At 42.5% G+C, this 27,991-nt stretch overlaps 1 protein-coding gene and 1 non-coding gene across 3 annotated transcripts; one reads left to right on the top strand and one right to left on the bottom strand.

Moving 5' to 3' along the window:
- The first annotated feature begins 263 nt into the window (after window positions 1–263).
- LOC125459795 (uncharacterized) lies at window positions 264–23,645 on the top strand. Of its 2 annotated transcripts, XM_048546653.2 has the most exons (4): window positions 272–1,329; window positions 4,955–5,090; window positions 13,216–13,345; window positions 20,359–23,645. In XM_048546653.2, exons 1-4 carry the CDS (start codon window positions 695–697, stop codon window positions 20,442–20,444), a joined length of 987 nt encoding a protein of 328 aa, XP_048402610.1. In that variant the 5' UTR covers window positions 272–694; the 3' UTR covers window positions 20,445–23,645. The 2 variants fall into 2 exon arrangements, with proteins under 2 accessions (XP_048402611.1, XP_048402610.1); XM_048546654.2 differs by lacking the exon at window positions 13,216–13,345 and having other exon boundaries at window positions 264–1,329.
- On the bottom strand, window positions 428–510 carry trnal-cag (transfer RNA leucine (anticodon CAG)). Its single transcript has one exon. It is a non-coding gene; the product is annotated as a tRNA-Leu (tRNA).
- Window positions 23,646–27,991: the final 4,346 nt, after the last annotated feature.

Genomic DNA, 27,991 nt, shown 5'->3' with positions numbered 1-27,991 from the left:
AACTCTGTTTTTTTCCTTCACAGATGCTGCTAGACCTGCTGAGCTTTTCCAGCAACTTTCCTTTTGTTCAAAGGGAACATGTTGGAAGTGATTTCATTGCCATCTCTGCGCCATAGGAGATAATAATTATAGAGAAACTATGAATAATGGGAGCAGGCCAGTTGGATCGTGGCTGAACATCTATCAGCCCATGCCTCGCGATGCTTTGAGCTAAATAAATCTCATCTCTTTCAATGACTTGGCCTCAACAGTGATTTGTGGTAGAGAATTGCACTATCCTCTGAGTGAATTTTTTCATCTCCTCGCATTAAAACGAGAAACCGGAGAATGGGGCAAACGAGAATCACCGTTCAACTTGGCAGAGGCGGATTTTAATGGTGCGGCTGCACTCGGGTAGCAGAGGGACAAGGAAAAACACACGGGCAGTTGTCAGGAGTGGGATTCGAACCCACGCCTCCAGGGGAGACTGCGACCTGAACGCAGCGCCTTAGACCGCTCGGCCATCCTGACGACGCATGAGCGAGCGGCTGGCGGTTGGACAGATTGGTGCACCGGGAGAGGGGCCCGGCTCACAGGATACGGCTGGGCAGGAAGCGGTGGCGACGGTTTCTGTGTCCTCGGGCAGACGGCGTTTATGTCGGCCCCGCGGTGTTTTTGTTGTTATCTGGGAAGCGGCTGCGGGTGAACTCCGTCCATGGCGGCGGCTGGCCGCAAACCGAGCCGGGAGGAGCTGGCCGAGCTGGTGGCCCTGGCCTTGCGCTGCGGCCTGAGCGAAAGCGACATCGCGGGGCTGCCGTCGGTGCAGAAGCTGCTGGGCCGCTCGGGCTCCGGCTCCCGGCGCGGCCTGCAGGTCTCGGCCGCTCTCCTGCTCCTGTTGCTCCTCCTGGGAGGCCCCCTCCTCCAGCCCGGCTTCCGCCTCTGGTTCTGGCTCCGCGGCCTGCCTCCCCACACGCAGATGTGCGCCCTGGGCCTGGGCGAGCTGCACAACACGTTCCGCCGGCCCCTGGACTGCCGTGTCTGCCGCAACATCACCGGCGTCGACCGGAGGAGTAACCTGAGCCACGAGGAGTTCCTGCGGGCCTACGCCTACTCCATGCAGCCGGTGGTGGTGGAGGACGGCCAGAGGAACTGGTCGGCCAGGGAGGTCTTCAGCTTCGAGTTCTTCACACGGATCTACGACAACCAGAGCCGGGCCCTGGACAGCAGCGCCAGCGAGTGCCAGTTCTTCCCCTATGACACCGAATTCGTGAACCTCGGCGATGTGTTCAGTATGGAGGCCGGCCGTGCCGCCGGCATGGACAGCAATGCCAAGCCGTGGTACATTGGATGGTGTGTGGTACAGTTTCAGTGTTCTTGCACAGTTCAGGGATACACACACATAAACATAAACAGGAACACAGACACACAAGCACGAACACACGCATAGACACAAACGTGAACACCCAAATACAAGCATGAACACACACAAGCACAGACACATAAGCATGAACACACACAAGCACAGACACATAAGCATGAACACACACAAGCACAGACACATAAGCATGAACACACATAAGCATGAACACACATAAGCATGAACACACATAAGCATGAACACACATAAGCATGAACACACATAAGCATGAACACACATAAGCATGAACACATAAGCACGAACATGAACACGCACGAACACGAATGCACACAAGCACGAACACACACAGCACAGACACATAAGCACGAACATGAACACACACACGAACGCGAATGCACATAAGCACGAGCACTAACACACACAAGCACAGACGCACCAGCACGAACACACACAGACTGAGTATCAGAGCCATGAGGTCATGTTGCAGCTGCACAAAAGTCTGATGTGGCCGCACTTGCGGTATTGCGTACATTTCTGGTCGCCACATTATAGGAAGGATGTGGAAGCATTGGAAAGTGTGCAGAGGAGATTTACCAGGATGTTGCCTGGTATGGAGGGAAGGTCTTATGAGGAAAGGCTGAAGGACTTGAGGCTGTTTTTGTTAGAGAGAAGGTTAAGAGGTGACTTAATAGAGACATACAAGATGATCGGACAATTAGATAGGGTGGACAGTGAGAGCCTTTTTCCTTGGATGGTGATGGCTAGTATGAGGGGGCATAGCTTTAACTTGAGGGGCAATAGATATAGGACAGATGTCAAAAGTAGGCTCTTCACTTAGAGAGTAGTAAGGGTGTGGAATGCCCTGCCTGCAACAGTCGTAGATGCACCCACTTTAAGGGCATTTAAATGATCATTGGATAAACATACGGATGAAAATGGGATAGTGTAGGTTAGATGGGCTTCAGATTGGTTGCACAGGTCACTGCAACATTGAGGGTCGAAGAGCCTGTACTGTGCTGTAATGGTCTATGTCAATGACACGTAAACATGAACACATACGTAGACACGAACACGCAGGCACGTAGACACGAGCACGCAGACTCGTAAACACATACAGGTGCACACATGTAGACATGAACGCGTGCAGATATGTAAATATGAACACATGCACACGTGCAGATGCGTAAACACGAACACGTGCAGGTACAAATGCACGCATAAATGCACACCCCACACATAAATGCAAACACATCCGCACATAAAATACACGCACACACGCGCGCGCACGCACATACACACACACACATGCGCACAAACACGTGCACTCACACTCATGCATACGTGCACATATACACGCAGGCAGGCATGCACATGCACACAGGCATGCAGAAATACATACACTCAGAGACAGGGAGACTGATGAGGGAGGACAGTGGGTGGATTGCAAGTCAGCAATCCCAGCTGCCCCAGAAGAAAGGGGCATGAAAGAGAAGACATAATTTGGTGGTTATCAGAACTGAATTATAAATTGTAAGAAGATGGAAAAATAAATGAGCAGGACCTTGGAGATTTGTCTGTCTAACAGAAAGAAAAGGGCAGCCTACACTGGGCCTTGCTTTTGGAAAGATATTATTAAATTGGGTGCAGAAAAGATTTACAAGGTTGTTAGCAGAACTGGGTTTGATTTATAGGGAGAGGCTGAAAAGGCTGGAGACAGTAAGGACTGCAGATGCTGGAAGCTAGAGTCAATAACTGTGGAGCTGGAAAAGCACAGCAGGGTCAAACAGCATCCAAGGAGCGGGGAAGTCAACGTTTCAGGCCGAACCTTCATCAGGAAATTTTTTCACTGCAGTGTAGGAAATTCAAGGGTGACCTTATACAGATTTACAACTGGTTGACCAACTCAACAGTAAGGAAAACGCAATTTATTTCAACACGAGTTAAAATACAATGAAAGAAAGAAGAATTTAGAATAACTTAACAGATTGGAAACTTAACAAAATAATGGATACAGTAACTATTACCCATTAACTCTTCTGATATAGTAACATCTATAAACACACCCCTTGGCAAAAAGGAAAATTCAGACAGATTGTCACACGCAGTTCTCATTTCAAGCTATAATGCTGATACCAAAAAGTACTAAGTTGTATTGGGGTAATTGTGGATTAAAGTAGAGTTTCATTGTTTAAGCCACTTATTCATCACAAATAAGTTGGTGCTGTAATATATAGACAACATTGGCTTTAAAATGATTAGATAATGAAGGAAATCTGCCCTACTCATTCCTTTACCACCTCTGTCCCTTCCAAACAAACACGGGATTAGTGATAAAGCTGGCTAAATTAAACAATCCCAGTAGCTCCAGTGCCCAAAACAAAATATGTTAGCCCAGGAATCTGACTGTTGAGGCTGTGTCATCTGTGTGTGGTTATAGCTGTTATTAATATGTAATTTGCACGGGATACTGCTCCATTTGAACTGAAGAAAGATTGCAGTGTAAAGTCTGGCAGTTTACAACATGCATATCACCACTTGGTTAACAATTAGCACACAATATTAAGAATAAAGTTTGAGCTGAAATTGTGAAACAGACAAATTGTTTAATGTTAAATAAAAACCAAAAGAACTGCGGATGCTGTAAATCAGAAACAAAAACAAAGTTATTGGATAAGCTCAGCAGATCTGTCAGCATCTGTGGAGGAGAAAACAGAGTTAACGTTTCGGGTCCGCTGACCCTTCCTCAGAATTGTTAATGTTACATTAATTGGATGTTTAATTGTATAAAGGTAGTGGCATTACTTCGGAATTCTCTTGTGTTCCTGTTTATTAGTAGCAAACTATAAATGTGTTGATTGAGATTTGGAAATGCATTTTTGGAATGTGTCTCTCAGTAGATAAATCTTGTGTGTAAAGAGTAGGCTCTTATTCACTCTCTCATTGCGTGGCTATCTTGCTTAAAGGTAAATCTACCATAGTTCTAGCTAGCTCATTAGAGAAACACAAATGACTGACAAGCATGAGATCGACTGTCATAAATATATTAGTGTTTTTTAAATGTGAATATTTTCATCCATTAACTGTTTAGTATGTGATTAAATTCTTTTATATGATGAATGTAAGTTATTTCTTCATTCATTTATAGACTAGAATAGTGGGTATATAGAGGTACCTTGATTTGCAGGATTGAAGGTTATGCATTCCAACATTGTCACTCTCGAGTTAGCCACTTCCTTTCACTTGACAGTTCACATAAGCAACGTCATCTTCAAAGTGATCATAACTGAGTATTCAGGAATGGCATTCATCACATCGTATAACAGGATGCATCATAGAACTGGCACTAAGCCTGAATGTAGTCACAGCATCAGGAGAGAATGTTTCCAGCCCACTCAAGCTGTTTATCTCAATGTCCAGTCTGGGCAATGTTTTGGTGATGAATATGGAGCAGTTTAGGCTTTCTTGCTTCCTTGTGTACATGTTGTATATGTTGCTATTCATAATCAACCTATAGAAGGGTATGGGGTGGAAGTTGCAGGAGGAAGAGGGAAGCCATTTCCATTTGCTGATTGTTCATTCTGCTTTTTTTTTCCATAGGAGTAACTGTGATTCCAGTGCAGCAAGTATCCTGAGACAGCACTATAAGCGACCATATTTCATCCCAGCCATTTCTGAATCCAGTAAAATGGATTGGATTTTCATGGGAGTACCAGGGCATGGAGCCCACATGCACGTAAGTGTGAGAAACTGGGACTAAGTTACATTTGTCTTTTTGGCAATAAATTTTTTTACCTATGCAGTAAAATGCCTACACAAACTGGGGCCTCTCTCTTTTGCATTGTTGGTGTAAATTAGACTTTATAATTTCAGTTTCGAGGCATCTTAGAACATATTATTTGTAGTTACCTCTGAAAATGGACAGATTGCTGTAAGACACAATCCTCAATCATGTCACATTTTTAAGAAGGTAAACCCATTCTAATGTATTCTATCATACCACCAATCCAGCCTTAAAACATTGAATTTGTCTTTGTGCTGTATTCCTAGTAACTCATTTCAAATACAGCCACTTCTTTAAATTGTTATTGTATTTCTTGTCTCACTGTTTTATCATTTTCTAGAATGTATGAAGAATACATTCTTTTCAACTTCCAACTCTCTATTCCTATTCTCGTGAAAATATGCAGCATGACTAGGTTATTCAGCCCCCTCAAGCCTGCTACGCCATTCAAAAAATCATCACTGAACAAATTGTAACATCAAATTCATATTTCTGTCTACTCCTACGATTCTTTCCCTTGCTTGACAAGAATCTCTGCCTTCCAGGACTACTTCCACTAACTTTTCAGGAAGAGAGTTCAAAAGACTCACCCCTCTGAGGGAAAAGCTTTCATCTAATCTCTCTTTTAAGTGGGCAGGCCCTGATTTTTTTGAAACAGTAACATCTACTTGTATGGAAAACCACATATGCTGGAGATCGTAGCGGGTCATACAGCGTCCATGGAGAGAGAGCATGCCAACGTTTTGACTCCATGCCAACATTTTCATGCACAGGATTGGACAAGACTTCTTTGTTACACAGTACGTCCAACTAACACAATACACCACATACATTGATGACATTTTCTTCCTTTGGACTCATGGCGAGGAATCACTGAAACAACTACATAGCGATATCAACAAGTTTCATCCCACCATCAGAGTTACCATGGACTACATTTTAGAATCAGTCTCATTCTTGGACACACGCACATCGATCAGGGCCAGGCACCTCAGTATCTCACTCCACCGCAAGCCTACGGATAACCTCACAATGCTGCTGTTCTCTAGCTTCCATCCTAAATACATTAAAATAGCCATCCTGTACGGACAAACCCTACGCATACGCAGGATCTGTTTGGATGAGGAGGAATGATACAGATACATGAAGGTACAAAAACAAAGTTGCTGGAAAAGCTTGGCAGGTCTGGCAGCATCTGTGGAGGAGAAAACGGAGTTAACGTTTTGGGTCTGGTGACCCTTCCTCAGAGCAGTTCTGAGGAAGGGTCACCAGACCCGAAACGTTAACTCCGTTTTCTCCTCCACAGATGCTGCCAGACCTGCTGAGCTTTTCCAGCAACTTTGTTTTTGCTCCTGACTTACAGCATCTGCAGTTCTTTTGGTTTTTATTCAGACATGTGAAGGTGTTGAAGGATGCCTTCATAGGGACAGGATAGGATGCTCATCTCATCAATCACCAATTCCGACATGCCACAGTGAAAATCTGTAATGACCTCCTCAGAAGATTGAGACAGGATACAACTGATGGGGTGCCCTTTGTCATCCAGTACTTCCCAGGAGCAGAGATACTACTCAATGTTCTTCGCATTATTGATGACAATGAGCACCTCACCAAAATCTTCTTCACGCCTCCACTTTTTACTTCTAAACAACTGCCAAAACTTAAAAAGACCATTGTTCGCAGCAAACCACCAAGCCTTCAATACAACATTGACCACAACATCATATAGCCCTGTCACGGTAACCTCTGCGAGACATGTCAGATCTTCAACATAGACACTACCTTCACATGTGGGAACTCCACCCACCACATGCACAGCAGATACTCATGTGACTCAGTCAGTATTGTCTATCTCATACGCTGCAGGCAAGGATGCCCTGAGCCATGGTATATTGGCGAGACCATGCAGACGCTACGACAACAGATGAATGGACATCCTGCAACAATCACCAGACAGGGATGTTCCCTCCCAGTGGGGGAACACTTCAGCAGTCAAGGACATTCGACCTCAGATCTTTGGGTAAATGTCCTCCAAGGCAGACTTTGGGATACAACGCAGAGTCACCAAGCAGAGGCTGACAGCCACGTTGGGTATCGGTGAGGATGGCCTCAACCGGAATCATGGGTTCATGTGACATTGCAGGTGACCCCGCCATACTATATACACTCTCTCAAACTCACACACAGATCCTCTGTCATACACACACTGTCTCTCAAGCATGCGTGCATGCATTTCACTCGCTCACTCCTCACTCACTCACTCACTCACTTTCTTTCTCTCCCACTCACACGCACACACACAAACTCTGTCCCTCGCACGCATGTACTCTCTATTTCTCTTCCACACATGCAACACAAACAGATTAAAAAGTACGTAATTTATTGACAGTTGGCCAGTGCAGCATTTTATAAATTGCTACTTTGGGAATAAAATCTGTCTGACTCCAAACTGAAACGCAAAATGATTGTAAATACGGCCTCATACGTAATATATATTGTCTGATCTAACATGTCACCTCTTCTTCACAACGGTAAAACCTTTAGTTCTCTCAGGAAAGTGACTTAAAAGAAATTCAGGTATCAATTAAAACCTTCTAACTGATTTTTTTTTAATTCAATCATCCACAGTATGAGGGGCATTGCTGGCTAGGCAGCATTTGTTGCCCATCCCTACTTGCCCAGAAGGCAATTAGGAGTCAACCACATTGCTGTGTTTCTGAAGTCACATGTAGGCCAGAGCAGGTAGCGATTCCTTCCCTAAAGGACAGTAGTGAACCAGATGGATTTTTCCTGACAATGGAATCATGGTCATCATTAGATTCTTAATTGGTACTTTACTGAATTCAGATCCCGCCACCTGCCATGTCTGGATTTGAACCTGGGTCCCCCGAACATTATCTGCATCACTGGATTAATAGTCCAGTGATAATACCACTAGGCCATTGCCTCCCCTGATTAAAGATTTATCAGCATCTTAAGTTTGTTTAATACATCCTCATATACTCCATTCTGTGTTCTAACATATTTGCACAATTTCAACATCACTTTCCCTTTTTTTTGTTCAGTATCTATTCACTTGGCACTAACTGTTGCTATAAATTGTTGGCAGTAACGTGTGCAGACAGCTTTTATTTTTATAATAGCAAGCTTTATTAAATTGACTAAAAGATAATGGGAACTGCAGATGCTAGAGAATCCAAGATAATAAAATGAGAAGCTGGATGAACACAGCAGGCCAAGCAGCATCTCAGGAGCACAAAAGCTGATGTTTCGGGTCGAGACCCTACATCAGAGAGGGCGATAGGGAGAGGGTTCTGGAATAAATAGGGAGAGAGGGGGAGGCAGACCGAAGATGGAGAGAAAAGAAGATAGGTGGAGACGAGAGTATAGGTGGGGAGATAGGGAGAGTATAGGTCAGTCCAGGGAAGACGGACAGGTCAAGGAGGTGGGATGAGGTTAGTAGGTAGGAAATGGAGGTGCGGCTTGAGGTGGGAGGAAGGGATGGGTGAGAGGAAGAACAGGTTGGGGAGGCAGAGACAGGCTGGGCTGGTTTTGGGATGCACTGCGGGGAGGGGATGAGCTGGGCTGGTTGTATGATGCAGTGGGGGGAGGGGACGAACTGGGCTGGTTTTGGGATGCAGTGGGGGAAGGGGAGATTTTGAAGCTGGTGAAGTCCACATTGATACCATTGGGCTGCAGGGTTCCCAAGCGGAATATGAGTTGCTGTTCCTGCAACCTTCGGGTGGCATCATTGTGGCACTGCAGGAAGCCCATGATGGACATGTCGTCTAAAGAATGGGAGGGGGAGTTAACCCCAAGCCTCCGATTGGTTTCCCCAATGTAGAGGAAGCCACACCAGGTACAATAAATACAGTATACCACATAGGCAGATGTGCAAGTGAACCTCTGCTTAATATGGAAAGTCATCTTGGGGCCTGGGATGGGGGTGAGGGAGGAGGGATGGGGGCGAGGGAGGAGGTATGGGGGCAAGTGTAGCACTTCCTGCGGTTGCAGGGGAAGGTGCCGGGTGTGGTGGGGTTGGAGGGCAGTGTGGAGTGAACGAGGGAGTCACGGAGAGAGTGGTCTCTCCGGAAGGTAGACAAGGGTGGGGATGGCAAAATGTCTTGGGTGGTGGGGTCGGATTGTAGATGGCGGAAGTATCGGAGGATGATGCGTTTTATCCGGAGGTTGGTGGGGTGGTGTGTGAGAACGAGGGGTATCCTCTTTGGGCGGTTGTGGCGGGGGCGGGATGTGTTGCGGGAAATGCGGGAGACGCAGTCAAGGGCGTTCTCGACCACTGCGGGGGGGAAAGTTGCGTTCCTTGAAGAACTTGGACATCTGGGATGTGCTGGAGTGGAATGCCTCATCCTGGGAGCAGATGCGGCGGAGGAATAGGGAATAGGGGATGGAATTTTTGCAGGAGGGTGGGTGGGAGGAGGTGTATTCTAGGTAGCTGTGGGAGTTGGTGGGATTGAAATGGACATCAGTATCTAGATGGTTACCTGAGATGGAGACCGAGAGGTCCAGGAAGGTGAGGGATGTGTTGGAGATGGCCCAGGTGAACTTGAGGTTGGTGTGGAAGGTGTTGGTGAAGTGGATGAACTGTTCGAGCTCCTCTGGGGAGCAAGAGGCGGCGCCGATACAGTCATCAATGTAGCGGAGGAAGAGGTGGGGTTTGGGGCCTGTGTAGGTGCGGAAGAGGGACTGTTTCACATAACCTACAAAGAGGCAGGCATAGCTTGGGCCCATGCGGGTGCCCATGGCCACCCCCTTTTGTCGGAAGTGGGAGGAATCGAAAGAGATGTTGTTGAGGGTGAGGACGAGTTCGGGTAGGCAGATGAGGGTGTTGGTGCAGGGGGACTGGTCGGGCCTGCGGGACAGGAAGAAGCGGAGGGCCTTGAGGCCATCTGCATGAGGAATACAGGTGTATAGGGACTGGACATGCATGGTGAAAACGAGGTGTTGGGGGCCAGAGAATTGGAAGTTCTGGAGGAGGTGGAGGGCGTGGGTGGTGTCACGGACGTAGGTACGGAGTTCCTGGACCAAAGGGGAGAAAATGGAGTCCAGATAGGTGGAGATGAGTGGTGGGGCAGGAACAGGCTGAGACAATGGGTCGACCAGGGCAGGCAGGTTTGTGGATTTTGGTAAGGAGATAGAAACGGGCTGTGCGGGGCCCACCACCCAAGACATTTTTCCATCCCCACCCTTGTCTGCCTTCCGGAGAGACCACTCTCTCCGTGACTCCCTTGTTTGCTCCACACTGCCCTCCAACCCCACCACACCCGGCACCTTCCCCTGCAACCGCAGGAAGTGCTACACTTGCCCCCACACCTCCTTCCTCACCCCCATCCCAGGCCCCAAGATGACTTTACATATTAAGCAGATGTTCACCTGCACATCTGCCAATGTGGTATGCTGTATCCATTGTACCTGGTGTGGCTTCCTCTACATTGGGGAAAACATGCGGAGGCTTGGGGATCGCTTTGCAGAACACCTCCGCTCGGTTCGCAATAAACAACTGCACCTCCCAGTTGCGAACCATTTTAACTCCCCCTCCCATTCTTTAGATGACATGTCCATCATGGGCCTCCTGCAGTGCCACAATGATGCCACCCGAAGGGTGCAAGAACAGCAACTCATATTCCGCTTGGGAACTCTGCAGCCCAATGGTATCAATGTGGACTTCACCAGCTTCAAAATCTCCCTTTCCCCCACCGCAGCCCAAAACCAGCCCAGCTCATCCCCTCCCTCCACTGCATCCCAAAACCAGCCCAGCCTGTCTCTGCCTCCCCAACCTGTTCTTCCTCTCACCCATCCCTTTCTCCCACCTCAAGCCGCACCTCCATTTCCTACCTACTATCCTCATCCCACCTCCTTGACCTGTCCGTCTTCCCTGAACTGACCTATCCCCTCCCTACCTCCCCACCTATACTCTCGTCTCCACCTATCTTCTTTTCTCTCCATCTTCGGTCTGCCTCCCTCTCTCTCCCTATTTATTCCAGAACCCTCTCCCCATCGCCCTCTCTGATGTAGGGTCTCGGCAGGTAATGTCAGCTTTTGTGCTCCTGAGATGCTGCTTGGCCTGCTGTGTTCATCCAGCTTCACACTTTATTATCTTAAATTGACTAAGATGGTTTTCCTTTTACATCTAATGACAACCTGGTTCCCACCACCTCAACCACAAACCAACTCGAGAACAACACAAGTCCTGTCGTGACCTCTTCTCATTTTCCAGGCTTGTTGGTAGCTGTGTGTGTCGAGACCTTAGAATGCTTTCCCGTGAATGAAAAATCAATTCTACTTTTTCTATTCTGAAAATCTTGGTTCATGTTTGCACAAAGTAGAGCTAACCATTGGTTTATCTGAGGCTGCATTTTTATGCATTCACCTGGCTTCTAATGCTTTGCCTTTGTGCTGCACATTAGGCCAAACCTTCTCAGCTGAGTGAGAATCTCCATTTCTGACTGAAATCAGACTAAAAGGAGCCCGCTCATCTTTTTCTGGTCAGCTTCGGGCTTGGAGCCTTCTTAGCCGAAGCAGCATGGACTAGGTTAGGAGTGTTTGCAGCAGGCAGTGGCGTGGATGAGTGCTGAAATCACACCCCCTTTTACATTGTAGTGTTACATCCTGTGATTTAAATGTCCTTAAAAACCGCTTTGACAGCTAGTGAAAGAAAGTAAGTGTGTATGGTTAAATGGTGCGTTAAGCGACAGGCAACGGAGTAGAATTCCAGGTTGGTGAGATGATAGTGTAGCCAATGGGTTAAAATTATATGAGCCAGGTGGATGAATGTAAGTTGCCTGGTAATTTGCGGGGGTGTAATGGTGGCAAGTGGATGATGGGTGGGGCTTGGATCGTGGGAGTTTGAGGCTGTTGAGGTGAGTCTAATAAAAAATGGGGCAGGAGTCACATCGGGTTGGGTTCCGTGGGCATCTGGGTAGGGGATTGTGATCTGCGGGATCTTCGTGATGAGTCTGGGGACTGGGGTGATGCTGAGGTCAGTTTAATAGTTAGCCAAGAATTAAAACAGGTTTCGGTTCCTCTAACTTTTTACAGCTCGTTGTTAAGGTAAGTGAGTCGGAACCATCCGAAGTCTCCGCCTAACTCAGATCTGGGGACTTTTTCAGAGGTCTCCAGACCCCGGGTTATTACCCATCGGAAGTTTCAACTTCCGGGATGGTTCCTGTGAAACCAACTGCATCGGAACTTCACGTGGTCCCGACGTGCAACTCCTCCATTTGCTGCTGCAACGACTGTCTTCCTTTCAGAAGATCACGGTCATTTTGATTATAATACTGTAAGCGTTTAGGCCAGATGTTAAACTGTTTTCAAGATGCAGGTGTTTCCATTTGCTGCTCCATCGTGTCTGCTGTTCCCATATAGAGACAGGATTCAGATTTTCCTTTCTCATTTACTTTATGAGCAATAGTGCTGAAGCATGGAAATACCGGCATTAACATTTTAAAATAATTTTAAAGCATCCGAGTTGTGACCTTGTTTTGTTTATTTTAAGATGTAAAGCTACAATTTTTTCAGATTAGGAGGAAAATACATTTAATCTTGCTGGAAATCAAATTTTAATGTAAAGGGTTTCATGTGTAAGATGAATATGTATTGACTTTGTTTTAATCCCTCAGTTCTTCTGTAATGTCTGATTTGTTAAAGGATGGATTTACACCTTGGATATTGATTCAAAATAATTATTAATCAATGTAGCCAAATATGGAACGGGAACATGGCCTAATGCCAGAATGAAACAGAGCTGCTCTTCTTTGATGAGGGAGCCTCACTTAGCTGTGTTTGAGTCAGTTTGTGCCTTCACACTTGAATTGTACTCCAACTTTGTGATGCTGTTTTGACTTACAAACAATTGCAAACACATGCATTATGAATGGACCACAGGAGTTATTTTTGTCCTTGCCTGCTTCCCATTACTGATGTAGGCTTAGCTTAAGGCCTACAATCTTCAGCCATCTAACCTGTTGCTGCATACAGATCACAAAACTTAGGATTTTGTCATGTGAATTCCTTAAATTTGTTGGTAAAATTATTTGCTAATTTGAATCTTTCCTTTTAGATTGATGACGTAGATAACCCCTCATGGCAGGCCCAAATCAGAGGCATCAAACACTGGAAGCTGGAACCTCCAGCCGAATGCTATTATGATTGCCCTTCTCTGGAAGCCATTGTGTACCCTGGGCAGATCAGTAAGTACTATGGTGTTGCCCGTGCTTCCTGTCAGCACCCTTGTAACTCCTAACCAAAGTTTCCAATATTGGAAAGAAAGTTGACTCCTGAACTTCATATTTACAGCTATAATTCACAGTCTTATTCACGAGGACCAAGATTACACCTTGGGTCCAGAGTTCCCACAGGCCCTCGCTTCAACTTGATTACTTTAACAATTCAGGCTTGTCACGCTATACCAGTACTGCCTGAAAATGGAACATTACAATTTATTATTATGCAATCAGTCATCAGTTGATGATTAGTTTCCATGCTGACTTTCAGTTGAGTCTGTCCCAAGCCTCGTTTCTACAGTAGTTGTCCCGCTATTGAGTACCAGCCCAGTGAGCTATTGAAGTGTAATACTGGATAATTCACTTTGTACATCAAAAATAAAGGCAGTCTGTCAGTGGGTTTTAGCTGCTCCCTGAATGCAGCATTATATTTGAATTACACATTTATTGTTGGGCTGGAGATCAAATAACAGGAAGTTCAATTGTGTACGCTCAGAGCTGTTCCAGATAGTTTTCAAACAATGACTTCAATTTATGCCACCATCTTCTGAAAAAGTATAGTGTTTTGAACTAAATTTTAGAGACGACTACCCAGCTGAACAACAGTGTTTACCAGAGTCTTGAGCAGAGTGACTGCAGAAAGAGGAATTAACATCATTGTGACCTGAAAAGCAGAACAAATTGTATTTAAGATTTATCTTTATTTAAAGTGTCCTTCAGTGCTTATAGGATGTACAAGTGCCTTATTAAATCAGAACTGAGGAGCTCTGATGGCTGTTGCACTGCGACAATGTTCCACATTATTTCCTTTGCGAAATTAACTGATTTCAACTGTGTGACTGAATAGTTGATCTGTTGGGGGAGAGGAGAAAGATAAAAGTGAAGGAACAAAGATTTCATTTGTCGTGACCCAATCGCAAGCAATGGGTCAGACTCTGAAAGATCTTGAAAATAAAAGTAACTTTGGGGATACTTTTCCCAAGATAGGGATTAATATAAGGTAGGGGAATGTGATTGGTGAGCGAGACAAGGAATCTTGTAAAAAAAAAGTCTATGTATAGGAACAGCTGCTGAGTAGAAATGTGATGTCTCTGCTGTGATGCTCCATGTGGTGGCATAGTCTGATATCTCTTCCTGTTTAGGAGCACCCCTCGGCAATGGGTGAAGGGCTGTGGACACTTGAAAAAATAACAAAGCCCAAGATACTGATTTAGTAGAGTAAGGGCAAAATCGAGAAGCGGAAATAACAAATGTACTTAAATAATTTATAGTCATCCAGTTGGATCCTATAAATGGTTAGATGAAAAGAGAATCTCATTAACAGAGCTGAGAGGTGAACACAGAATTCTCATTGGTCAGAGATTGGCTCAGTTATTGTAATTGAACTGTAGCCAAGAGTTCATTGGTGCATGATTTGTAGTAATGGTGTTTTTTGGTGTTAAATGATTGGTATTTCTCTGTTTATTAAAGGTGCTACAGTATTAAATGTGATAAACACCTGCCAAGTGCTACATTGTGACTGTTATAGAATACCACATTACTAACTAGCCCGAAGCGAGGTCCTTCCATGCATATCATGCAAAATAAAGGCACCAATAACATGACAGGTGCTGAAGCATTAGGTGCAAGGACACTATTTATAGAAAGCACATAAAAAGTCATAAAAATTCTAAATATTAATTGTTTCTTAGTATTACTACACAAAAAGCCACATTTTGAGCCATAGACCATGGGACTTTGACACTGTTTCCAAATTAAACATTGATCTACAGCTGCAACAAACAACTCATTCAAAAAAGAATGAATCATGTTAATACAAGACCTGTGTCATCTACAATTTTCAATAAGACTGAACAATATGAACTATTTGTAAAAGAAAAATCCAGCAGAACAACACCCAAGATCTGGGCCATGAACTCTTCCATTCCCTAGCCCACATTTTCATTGCCACCCCTCCAGGCTCATGGCCGTTGCTGCTCTTTTTCCTTTTTCCCTCTGATCGTCCAGGCTTGCAGCAATTTGACCGTCCCTTGCTGCTGATCCTCTGGGCTTGAGATGCATAATCTCTTGGGAGAGATACAAAACCGAATGAAAATTCATTTTGACTTTGGAAAATGGCTTTAGGAAATTTCTTTCCTACCGAAGATGCTGTCAAGTAAGTTCCAAGAGACTCTGCTGACTTATAGTTCCCACCTTCTCGCTCAAATGCTTTTAAAGGCTTTCAGTAAATTCTCACTCATCATGCATCCAAACATCGATAGGTGACTAGTATTACTCGTGGCACTTAGCCTCATTCTGTGCTTGCCGAACCTGTATTGATATTTGCAGAAAAGGTGGGTCGTTCAGTCTGTCACTTTTTGTTCCTTGATGACTTTATCAAATCATTCATGCATTTCTCACTGATAAAGCTTTTAGTTTTTGTTATATCATTTTCAGTTCGAAATTACCATATATGAATAAGATACCAAAGATGCAGTGGGCTCCTCTTACTGTTTCTAACCAGGTTTATTGTCCTTTCTCATTATTTAAACTTTATGATTTGAATTATACTTAGAACATTTAAGAACTAGAGAGAAATGAGGCTGGCTTCACTGTGTGTGCACATGTTGCTGGCAACATTGGCACCTGAATGACTCCGGTAAAGGTTACACTTGACCATACCTTGGAGGAGAGAAAAGAGTAGGGAAAAGAAAAAAACATAGCATTCTTTGGAATACCCTTCTGTGGAGGAAGTTATTGTTATTCAGCAAGAATACTATGATGTATGTAGCCTAAGAGATGTAAAGAACCAAACAAACTTGTTCTGTTACCTGGATACCTGAGTCAAATTCTATACAAATTACATTAAACAAAACTCTATGCCTAGGAGTGGAGTCAGACTTGAGCAGACAGAAAATCCAGAGTAAGATTGTTTTCAGATAATATTGCAGCAGAGTCAATTCCAAATTAATGCTGAGAAGCTTCACTCAACCTCCGCTGCATCACTTAATCCATCTGACTTGTCATTCTGTTTCTCTGGTATCCACTGTCGCATGATTGAAACTTTCCACTAGGAAGACTGAAGTTATTGGCTCCCGTTCTTCTACAAACCTTGTTTATCGGATCATAGTTTCTGTTTCCCTTCCCAACCGCTATCTGAGGATGAACTGAAGGATTTACAACCTCAATGACCTATTTGATCTGAGGCTGAACTTCCAACCTCCCTGTTTCGAAGATTGCCATTTTCACCCCTGGTATTGCTATTTTCTCAGCCAGCCTCAGGCCAGCTGCTGCTGAAACTTTCATCCATGCCTTTGGACCAGTTGAGCCCCATGAAACAATTCTCTCCTAGCTGGCCTCCCACTTGTGATCAACCAGAACTCTGTTATGTTCCAAGTTGCATCAAGCTTCATTCACCCCTCCCTTGTGTTTCCTGATCTCTGTGGATCTCTGATATCGATATGCCTTCATTTTAAACTTCTTACAGATGTTGAAATTCCTCCAAGGCCTTGTCCCTTCACATCTCTCACCTTGCAATCCTTCAAGACTTTACTGGCTGATTCCTCATCCTCTGTTTCCTTCACGACGCCGTTATGCTAACCTTCTGCTTCAATCCTAAACCCTGGAATTATGTTAGTAAAACTCCCTACCCCTCTCTTTGTATTTAAGTCGCTCCTTAGGAACTACAATTCTGACTGTGCTTTTGGTCAGCCACCGTAAGAACTCTATGTAGTTCACTGTCAAGTTATTTTTGATAACACTCCTGTGAAACTCTTTGGACCATTTTACTGTGTTAAAAATGTTATAAAGTTCAAAGCCTGGTTATTAGATGCACTGTTTATCACACTTGGGACATTAAATGGAGGCTTCATCTGCCCCATCAAGTAGATCTAAAGGATCTGTGACAGGTTTCAACGAACAGCAAGAGAATTCTACTGATTTCCAGGGTAATATTTATTCCTCAACCAGTTAGCCTTTAATACATTGCTTCTGACATTACAATAGCAAACACTTCAGAGGTACTGCATTTCGATGTCAAAAAGTCTTGAAAATCTCTGCAAGTTCTTTCTGTCTCGTGTAGTGGTTTAATGTTAACATATTTCATTTCTACTTTTTTGTTTTCTATTTTGAACCCATATTCGGGATAAGGGAAGATGGAACAGCTCAAACACCCACTGTATCTGTGCTATACTTTTGGTAAAATGCTCTTTGAGCACTCATTAGATATGTTTAAATGTTTACTCACTATTACTTGATAAGTGTTCTATGCTTTCAGCTGATGCAGTCCAATTTACTATTTTTGAGCAGCTTGCACCAAACATATTACTAAAGCATTCTTTTGTGCCATAAATGCACTTCTAAGAATGTTTTCCATTGTAACTAAGAAATACAAATTGAAAGAAGTTTTGACTGGAACAAAGAGCTGTTAGAATGACCAGGTATAAACCAGCGGTTCTTACTAAGCAAACATTTATTGTTGCTTAGTTATTGGTGCAAGGCCACTTCACCATGAACTCTTTTTCTGGTGATAGCACAACAAGGGAACAATACAAAGAAAGCTGTGACTTTGAGTTCTGTAATGATACCTCAGTTTCCAGAAGGCATTTGATAAGGTGACACACAAAAAGTTAATACACAAGGCAAGATCACATGTGGTTAGGGGGTAACTTGTTAGCTTGAATGGAAGATTTGCTAACCAGCAGAAAGCAGCGAGTCTGGATAATTTTTTTTCTTGTTGGCAAGACATAAGTGGTGAGGTGCCACAGGGTTGAGTCCTCGGACTGCAGCTACTTGCAGTCTCTATTGATGATTTGGATGTAAGGATAAAAAGTATTATAGCCAGATTTGTAACTGACAGTAAAATAGGTGGGGAAGTGAGTTACAATGAAGAAATAAGATATTTATAAATGGATGTGGACAGATTAGATGAATGGACAAAAATTTGATAGTTGAAATTTGGTGTAGATAAGTTTGGTCAGAGGTATAGAAAGAGAACTTATTGTCTAAATGGAGAGAAACTCCAGAGTGTTTGAGTGCAGAGGGATCTGGGTGTCCTTGTGCATCAGTCGTAAAAAACTAGGATGCCATCACAGCAGGCAATAAAGAGGGAAATGGAATTTGGGACCTATTGCTGAAGGGAAAAAGTATAAGAGTAGGGAAGTGTTGTTGTAATTCTATAAGACATTTAGTAACACTGCACCTGGAGTATGGCATTGCCTTACTTGAGGAGGAATGTAAATGTATTGGAAGCAGTTCAGAGGGGTAGAGATGAAGAGAGATTGAGCAGTTTAGGCCAATGCTCTCTGCAATTTGGAAGAATGAGAGGACGTTTAACTGGGATATATAGATGCTAAACAGGAATGATGAAGTAGACATAGGATGTTTCTCCTTGTGGAGTAATCTGGAACAAGAGGCCATAGTTTTAGGATGAGGGGTAGCAGATTTAAAACAGATGAGGAATTACATCTTTTAAACAGTAATGAATTTGCTACCACAGTGTGCTGGTTGCCAGGATGTTGAGTAAATTCAAGGAGGAGATAGACAGACACATTTTTAGTTGGTAATGGATTGAACAGTTGTGGAGAGTGGCAGGAAAGTGGAGTCGAGGCCCAGATGAGATCACCCATTAACATTATCAAATGGCCGAGCAAATTCTAGGGTCCACATTGCCTAATCCTGCTTCTACTTTTCTTCTGTTCAATTTACAACATTGTTTCTAGTAGCAGTTGCATCAAAATGACTCCGTCACTGTGAATATGCACATTTGATTTGTGTAATTATGTAATTTGGTTAAATTTGCAATCATGAAAATGACTAGATAGTTCAGTAACTGCACCATGTTTATGTTATTTTCAGTAATAAACTTCAGAAGTTTCACATTAATTAAAGAGTGGGTATTGTGGATTTTCCAGCAACATGAATTTATACAACATTTCATTTCTTCATTTTGTTGCGGTTGGCCTGATTGAGGTAATTTAATTTATTCAGTATATCTACCAAAAAGCCATTCAGCTATGAATCAATACGTATTGAGGTTAGAAGCTTTAATTATTTTTGCTGTTAATTCCTATAAATCTATTGATGACTCAGCTGAATGAAGCATATGATTTGAGATTTGAATTTCCAGTCATGTAACTGAAGTGGTCATGGCACTTTTATTGATGAGCTAATGTAAGCTAATGAAAGCAAGCTAATATAGAAACAAAGTACCAGGCTGAGAGCTGTTGATTTCAATGCTTAATCTGAAACTCTGAGGTTCTTAGAACAAAACAGGTTACTTGTTAATGTCCTTAAGAAGGGATGCCTTGCATCAGTATCAGGATGTTATCCAAATGACTGCTCATCATGTTGCTGGAAAATCGCCAGTAGTTTTACTGTTTAATTAATGTCAGACTTCAAAAGTCTATTACTGAGAATAACGTGAATACAGTGCAATTACTGGACTATCTAGTGATTTTCATAATTGCAAGATGGTATATTTTATTATAGGGAAGATCTGGCAGAATGTAGCATGAATACTTTGATCCTTATCAAAGTTGCAGTTGACTTGTGGTGTATGTGAGAAGTTGCTACTTTCACTATAGCCCCTGTGCTCATATATAATTTTCTACAGACCCTGTATACTACACAGCACCCCTAACAGCTTTGCATTACTGTAACGTTGATCTGACTTCTATTTTGCAAATGAATATTTCATTCATAAAATTTATAAAAAAGTTTGGTACAAAACATAATGACTTGGAAAGCGCAACAAAATTCAATCGGTCTTCATACAGCACGTTCTACTCTCGAATATCATAATGCTGTTTTAATACTCTTAACATTTAAACTGGCTTCAGTGTCAGGCACACAGCCCAAGGGCAAAATGTTAGATTAAAATTACAGAGAGATCAGTAGAATTTAATTTTATGTTAATCTGACATTTACCATGCTAAATAATTAAGCAGGTGCTGACATGATACCACCACTGCTTGGTAACTTGGTTTTCCTCTTCTTTTTAGTTGTGTTGGACACAAATAAATGGTTTCACGAAACACACATTTTGGGAGAAGAACTCAGTATTACTATTGGTTCGGAATATGACTGACTTTTTGAGCAGGTCTTAATCTTGGGCGAAGAAACACAGTGCCACATTGTTATGGCTTCAGAAGTAGAATCGAGAAAAGTCTACAAGATTGGACACTGACTGTTACAGTTTTGATGTTCACAGCCTTAAATGATGGTCAATAAAAGGACTATTAGATTTATGTCTCTCTTAACTGGCAGTCCTTGAAAGCTTATTTCTTCTGAATGTTGGAACAGGGCAGTTGAGGATAAATGGACTCATTAATAAACAGTTTCTGTTGCTGATTTTTATTTTTTTTCCTGAAAATGTAACACCCTTTAGCTTTGGAAAAACTGACTGAGAAAATGAGTCTTAGGTGTTTGGATTTCACCAGTGCCTTAACATTTCTTAGCAACCTCCAAACACAACTTGTAACTTACAGTCACAAGGTGGTGGGACCAAATTCAACAGAAGTTTCAAAAATAGTGCTTTATTCCCTGTCCCAAATTTCAAGCTGTAGCTATTGCTGCAATTTTCCTGCAAGATTCGCTGATTCACTTTAACTTCTGTTCAGCACTAATGTATTTTATTTACAATGAAGTTTCATGTGCTAATTGATGGGCCATTTGTAAACTACATACAGCTCTAAAATATCATCTCAGTGTTTCAAAATTGGTTGAAGGTTTTTGATCTCATTATTTGACTCTTTTTGTGAACTTACAGAATTTCACGTATCAGGGCTGTTAATATTGTCATATTCGATTTGACTCATTAGCTGTTTCCCTCAACACAGATGCTGCCAGACTTGCTCAAGATTTTCAGCAGTCTGTTTTTATTACTAACTGACCTCTCATTTCCAGCTTTAAAAGCAATGCACTAGCTGAATATTCCACAATATTCCAGTGAGATGAGTTTGCAGTTACCTGGTTTTGTTCCAGTTTTTAAAAACTTGTTCCATACAGTAGCTCTGAATAAATCTAACTAGTGTCTCCATTTGGCTGTTCCAGCTTTCATTTTGAAATTACAAAGTGGCAGCTGGGAATACCTGGCTATTTCATTGCTACCACATTAGCCCTTACAGATAATTCTAACTTGCTGTCAGAAATATTTATAATTTAAACAAAATAGTCAGAAGATTTACTCTGTAAATACATGTGAAATATCAGCACAGCATTTTAAAAATTAAAATCCTCATCACATACAATGAATTTAGTTTGCCCAGACTTGCAGTAGGGAGCCCAAAAATGTGATTCAGTAGATAAGCTGCTTGTGGAGCTGATCAGGTCAGGAAGGACCAGCTTTGAGCAAGAATTCACGTCGATTTGGAAAGTCATGTATACGACCCATGCATGGCCAGCCTTTTCGAGGATTCAGGATGGTTGGAAGTTTGAGCTGTGGGAGGGAATTGAAAGTTTTGTGGTGATTCCTGTCCCAAACTGCTAACCAGTGATTCTCCTGGTGTGGACTGAAATGTGGCTTAGTGGTAAAACCCCAACCCAGTCCCAGTGAGTGAAGACTGGAACTCTGGCTCTGAAATCCAGTCGGATACTTGACTGAGTGCTTCCCCTACTACATTCTTTGGTAACAAACTCTCCCAGTGTATAAGATTAATCACCTATCAACTGTTATAAAACTGGAAGGAGTGCTCACTCTACAGCCTTCCGTCAGCCTGCCAGTACTTCTACCATGGCACTCTTTTTTTGGTCCAGAGGAACTATGAAGATATGATAACAGTCTCCCTGCTAGATGTGTGTAAGTGGACAGGGGACTAGGTTCGATTTGAATAAGTCGCTCATTAATGCAACGTATACAGTGCAATTCGGGACTAGGCTCACATATGAAGTAATTGAGAGCTACTTGCATCTGTGCAACTGGAACTGCCTTCATGAAAAGAAATTAAAAGTGTAAATGGTTAATTTAAGCCTGAGTGAAGTTGATCATTCACATGTTACTTCACGTTTGTCTGATTTCAACCAAAATCCTAAATTTGAGTCACCAATTCCTGACCAGTTATACCCATAGTTCACTCTAAAGCAGGTGAGCTTTTGTCTGACATCTCTTTCTAAACTCAGTCCTTTTCAAGTGCAAAGCTAAGCATATTACTTGCAGCCACTGTTAACCTCATGACACTTTTGTTCCAAATTCCTTGGCTTTGCTTGTTTACAGTAATGACACTTATGTAACTGCAGTGGTTTTAATGTATAATGCGTTTAATATGTAGTTTAAAAACCTTGTGTTCCTGTTAGGTATGTGATTATCTTGGCTGTGTTTTGTATGTCACTGTCCTGTGGACAGCACTTATGAAAATTTCTCAAGTTACTTGATGTAACCCATTTGTCTGATATTCATACGGGAATAAAGCTTTTTCTGTGGGAAAGAGTTATGATACTTTTTTGATGTTGAGATTGTATTTAAAAACTGTACTAAGCTAGTCTGCAGTTACATTTTGCTTTTAGAGGCAATGTTCTTCAAGTGAAATAGGCAAGCCAGCAGCCGAATAGGATGCTCCTCCAGGAGCTCCTCTGCTCTGTCTGTTCTTTTTCACCTCCCTTTTTGTTCCCCTTTTTTTTGCTCTCTTTCTTTTTTTTTTCCTTCTTCTCGCCCCTTATCACCGGAGGTGAATCCAGGAGTAGTGGCAGGTACTGGCAGCAAACCCTGGTCCAGCGTATGCACTGTGAGCCCCGAAACATTGTGAGCAGCGAACCCTAGCCCAGCACGTGGGTTGCGAGCCCTGAAGCATTGTGAGGAGTGGACCCTGGTACAGCCTGTGGGCTACGAGCCCCAAAATATTGCGAGGAGTGAACCCTGGTACAGCGCGTGGGCTGTGAGCCTCGGAGCAGCGCGCAGGCAGAGAGTCCTATTCAGAGACCAGTGCAGAGGAGGCAGCCTTGGCACTTGGAGCAGCTGAATGCCGGTATGTAGTGGCCTGAAGCTTGGTGCAGAGTGGGGATAGCAGTTAGGGTCTCTGCACGTGGTCTATGTTGAGCTGTTACACTGTAAAGTCTATTTGAAATTTCCTACCTTACTGTAATGTTAACCCTTTATTGATGTCTGTTTTTAACTTACTTTTCAATGCTGTAAATAATGCAACTACTTTTATTCCTCTGCTGTATCTAAGAATTGCAGCTGGGTAATGTGCCTAAGATGTTGCCACAAAAAGGCAGACATTGTTTAAGCTTTTCACTGCACTTCTATAATGGAGTACATGTGACAATAAAAGGATATTGTATTCTCCCTTTATAACTGGAATAATTCTTATGAATCTTTTTTGCATATTTATAATGCCTTCTCATCTTGCCTAAAGTGCAGCACCTAGATCTGGAAGTAATTGCCCACCTTGTTCTGGTACTCTATCCCTATTAAAGGCTAGGATTCTCCCAAGAAACTTCACATAGCACAAAAATCACCTGAATTAGGAGAGAAAGAAAATCATTTGAATCCAAGGCACTTCCCCATTTTCCAGCATGATGTTCTGACAAAGAACTTCCAACATCCTACCCACTCTTATTTAAAAACATTGCTAGCAGGATGGAAAGCCACAGTTATGATTTTACAACAAAAGATGGTACTATTTTCATGAAAACTAATTCCTCAGCTTGGAGTCACATGCTGTTGCTTTGTCTTACTACCTGATCCATTTTCAGGTCCAGACCCCTCTGAATTTCTGGTACCTAAACAAATGTTTTGTGATCAGAACAGTGTTTAATTTTTGCCTATTCTATGTCAGTGGTTAAGGTGACTAAATTTATTGTGAGGATAGGAAGTATCCCTAGTAAATTTCAATTATTTGATTGAAAACATGCTTGTTGTTTGCTAATTCCTGTTCTTCTTATGGTATCAAACCATAAGAATTAGGAGCAACATTGGACCACTTGGCCCCTCAAGTCTGCCCCACCATTCAACAAGATCATGGCTGATCTGCTCTAGCTCTCAGCTTTTTCATGCCAATTCATCGGAGCCTTCAATCATCAGACCATGTCAGTAAAACTGTAGAAGGGTTGCTTTCAGCATTGTCAGCCTGTGCTATTTTTACCAGAGCAGCTCAACAAAGATGAATGGGAAGTTATACTAAGCGTATCTGGGTCTGGCCACTAACTGGAAACAGCTGCTATCTGCTAAAGGACTATTGTTATTTGATTTATCAGGTAATAACTCATCTTCAGATCTCCCAGATGGCTATCTTTAATTTGTGAATCAGTGCAGGGAGTGTACTCGGGCACAAGAGCCAAGTTGGATGTTGTCATTAGTCAGCATTGACACACTACTGCAGGAGTCTGGACAGAAGGCTGAAATAGGAACTTTGGATGATATTGTTCTCCTGAGCCCAGTCATCAATTGCCATATTTGGAGCACTACAGTTTTCACTTCGCCAAGAGTAAGTGATCAAGAATGAAATAAGAATCATACCTGAAACCTAGACAGTATGGCATAGATCTCACGTCCAACATGTAACAGAATCGATAGAAGAAATGCTGAAGTTGATGGAAATGCTACCCCAACTTTGCAAAAATAGTCAAATGTAAATTATTTCAGGGACTTGTTTGACCCCAAAAGAAGTTCATTGGAATGACAACAATTAATACAAAGCGTGAAAATATTCCCTTCCTCAATTTTAATCCCACGGTTATGAGAAAATAACTGCTTCTAGTTGATAATAGCACAGTTTATAGTGCTACCTGAGTGATTAAAGAGTCATCACTTTGGCAAACACAAATTATGCATTCACGTCTTGAGATTGAATATTGTCATTTATGGCCATGTGCATCTGATTAAAGGTCAGGAAGAATTACACAATTCACTGCGTGATAAACTTGCTGAAAACACGTTTTCATGTCTGTAGGTTGCTGCAAAGTTAAACTATCCTTTTCTGTTATTTTGAAAACATCTTTCCTAGCTGCTGAACAGAACAGTAAATCACACAGATTAAGGTACCAAGCTGTCAAAAATCTTGACACCTTATTGTGAACGTAGTTTCAGCAGAGTAATAAATAAGTACGCTGATAGGATTTCAGCAATAAAATGAGAAACTTCGATTTAACTATGTCAGAAATATTTCAGCAGCACCTGGTTAAGAGGAGAGAAACTTGCATTTTTATAGCAGCTTTTTTCATAAATCTCAATGTGTTACAACCAATGAATTACTTTTGAAATGTAAGGTAGGTAACACTAACCCATTTGTGCACAGCAGTTCACACAAATGGCAGTGCAATCATACCAGAATAACTGTGCTGTGATGTTGATTGATATTTACATATTGGTTAATATAGTGAGAGAACTCTCCTACTCTTCAATATAGTCCTGGCCAAGATAGACAGATGGTTCATCCAAAAGTACTGCACCTACGACACTCTGGTGCTGCCCCAATATTCACCTTTAACTTTCATTATCAGGGCCTCGAGTAGAATTTGAACCTGGAATTTTATGACATCACGATGTATGTATGCACTTTTCACTTCTTGCTCAGAGACGTTATTACACACCTCTGAAGTAGGTAGGACTTGAACCTGGGCCGCCTCCCTCAAAAATAAGGACAAGACCATGACAGAAGCCAACTGTCATCCATTTACACATCCCTTTTTAAAGGCTGCTAACATCGTCAAAGACCCATAGCACCCTGATGATGCTCTCCTAAACTTCTATCAGGCAGAAGATACAGAAGCTTGAACACAGGCACCAGCAGGTTCAAGAACAGCTTCTTCCCTCTGTTATTAGACTGATGAATGGACTCTCTACCTTCAAATACTGTTGATCTTATCTAGTGCATTCCTTGTGCAATATAACTTGTGCCTGTCTAGATTTTTTTTCCCACCCCATAATCTGTACATGCTTACTTACTATGATCTGCCTGTAAACAAAGCTTTTCACTGTACTCTGGTACACGTGACAATAAATAAACCAATCAAATCAAACAGCCACTGAGCCTTCTTTACAGCTAATGAAGCATTTTTAACTTGTGTTCACATGTGCAATGTAAGGAAACTGCAAACATTAAGATGTTGATTGAGAATAAATATTCACAAGCATTTAAAGCTAACACCTTTGTTTTCTCAAATGGGGCTATGGGGCAGTTAACATACACCTGAGAAGAGAGGTGAATCCCTGGGTTAATATTGCCCTGCACCTCAGTTAGTACCACTCTCCCTCAGTATTGCTATGAGCTCTCATCCTGAATTATGTGTTCAAATCTGTCAAGAGGGACTTAAACCTGGTATGGAGGCAAGAAAGATGCCCCCTGAATCGGAGCCAATGCCTAAAATTAAGTCACGTTTATTTGTGCTCCTGAGATGCTGCTGGGCCTGCTGTGTTCATCCAGCCTCACATTTTATTATCTTGGATTCTCCAGCATCTGCAGTTCCCATTATCACATTTATTTCCATTGGTTTAATGCACGGGTTCTCAAGTTTACTGCTTCTGACGTTTCCCTTCCATGTTATCTCACAGTGCCCTCTAACTAGACAAATATTTTTTCGGCATCAAAATAGTTCAGTTGTTATTCTTGTTTCACAAGGTGAAACTTGTTGCTAGTACTGAGCAACAATTCTGCCAATAAATGAAGGTCCTTCAACAAGCACTCATATGATGTTGGCTTGTCATTGCTGAAAATCCAGCCTCACATAAGTAAGTTGTACTAAATGGAACCAACACTAACACTGCTGTAGAAGAGGTAATGCATCAGCGCAACCACTAACATATATGCCTTAACATCTTACAACTGTTTCTGAGGAAGCTGTCCAATGAAATGCAACCCCTTGAGTCTGTTCCATCTTTCAATAAGGTTACTGTTAATCTGACTGTTGCCTCAAATCCACTTTTCTGTACATTACTTTCACTCCCTTATTAATCAATTATTAGTTAGCTTGCACTCAAAAAAAATTCAGTGACTGCCTCCAACCTGCTCTGGGGAAAAATACAATTCCATGGACTTGCAGTGGAAGGATAAAATGCTCCTCATCTCTATTGTAAATGGAAATCCCGTTTTTAGAAACTAATCCTTAGTTTTGGTCTCAGCCAAACATCCTTTCAGCATCCATGCTTTTAAGTATCCCCAGGACCTTATAGATTTCAATATCATCTCTCATTCTTCTGAATTCCACTAAATATAAGGTCAATCCAATCTTTCCTCACAGAATAACCCCCCGATTCCAGGAGTTTTACACTGTGTTGAAAATCTGGTTTAATTCCTCCGGTTGCAAGTACGTCTTGGAGCAAAAGAAAACAGCTTTTAATTTTCCGCACGGCGTTAGAATATTGCTCAGTCAACGCTTCAGGCCCCCAGCACCGAATCCAGTGTGATCCGTCCAACTGGAGTTCTCAGATCATCCAACTGCTCCAAAATACCACTATTGTCTTGAGTTCTTCAAGAAACTTAAAAGTTGATTTCCACACAGACTGGCTATAATTAATTAAATAGAGTATGTTAGAAATAGCTGTTAGAAATACAGTTGAAAGCACTCCCTTCTGACACAATCATTTTTGTCGCGTTGTTTGGTTTTCTGGTTCCTTGCCTCCCTTAGACTTTCTCACACGAGATCAATGGCTCCTGATAGTATCGACTAATCAGGAAACAGATGTATTTGTTTCTGCTTGAG

Source organism: Stegostoma tigrinum, chromosome 16 (genome assembly GCF_030684315.1).
Source record: "Stegostoma tigrinum isolate sSteTig4 chromosome 16, sSteTig4.hap1, whole genome shotgun sequence".
Taxonomy (NCBI): Eukaryota; Metazoa; Chordata; class Chondrichthyes; order Orectolobiformes; family Stegostomatidae; genus Stegostoma; species Stegostoma tigrinum.
Note: the sequence above shows the minus strand (reverse complement) of the source record. Positions and strands in the feature narration are given on the sequence as shown.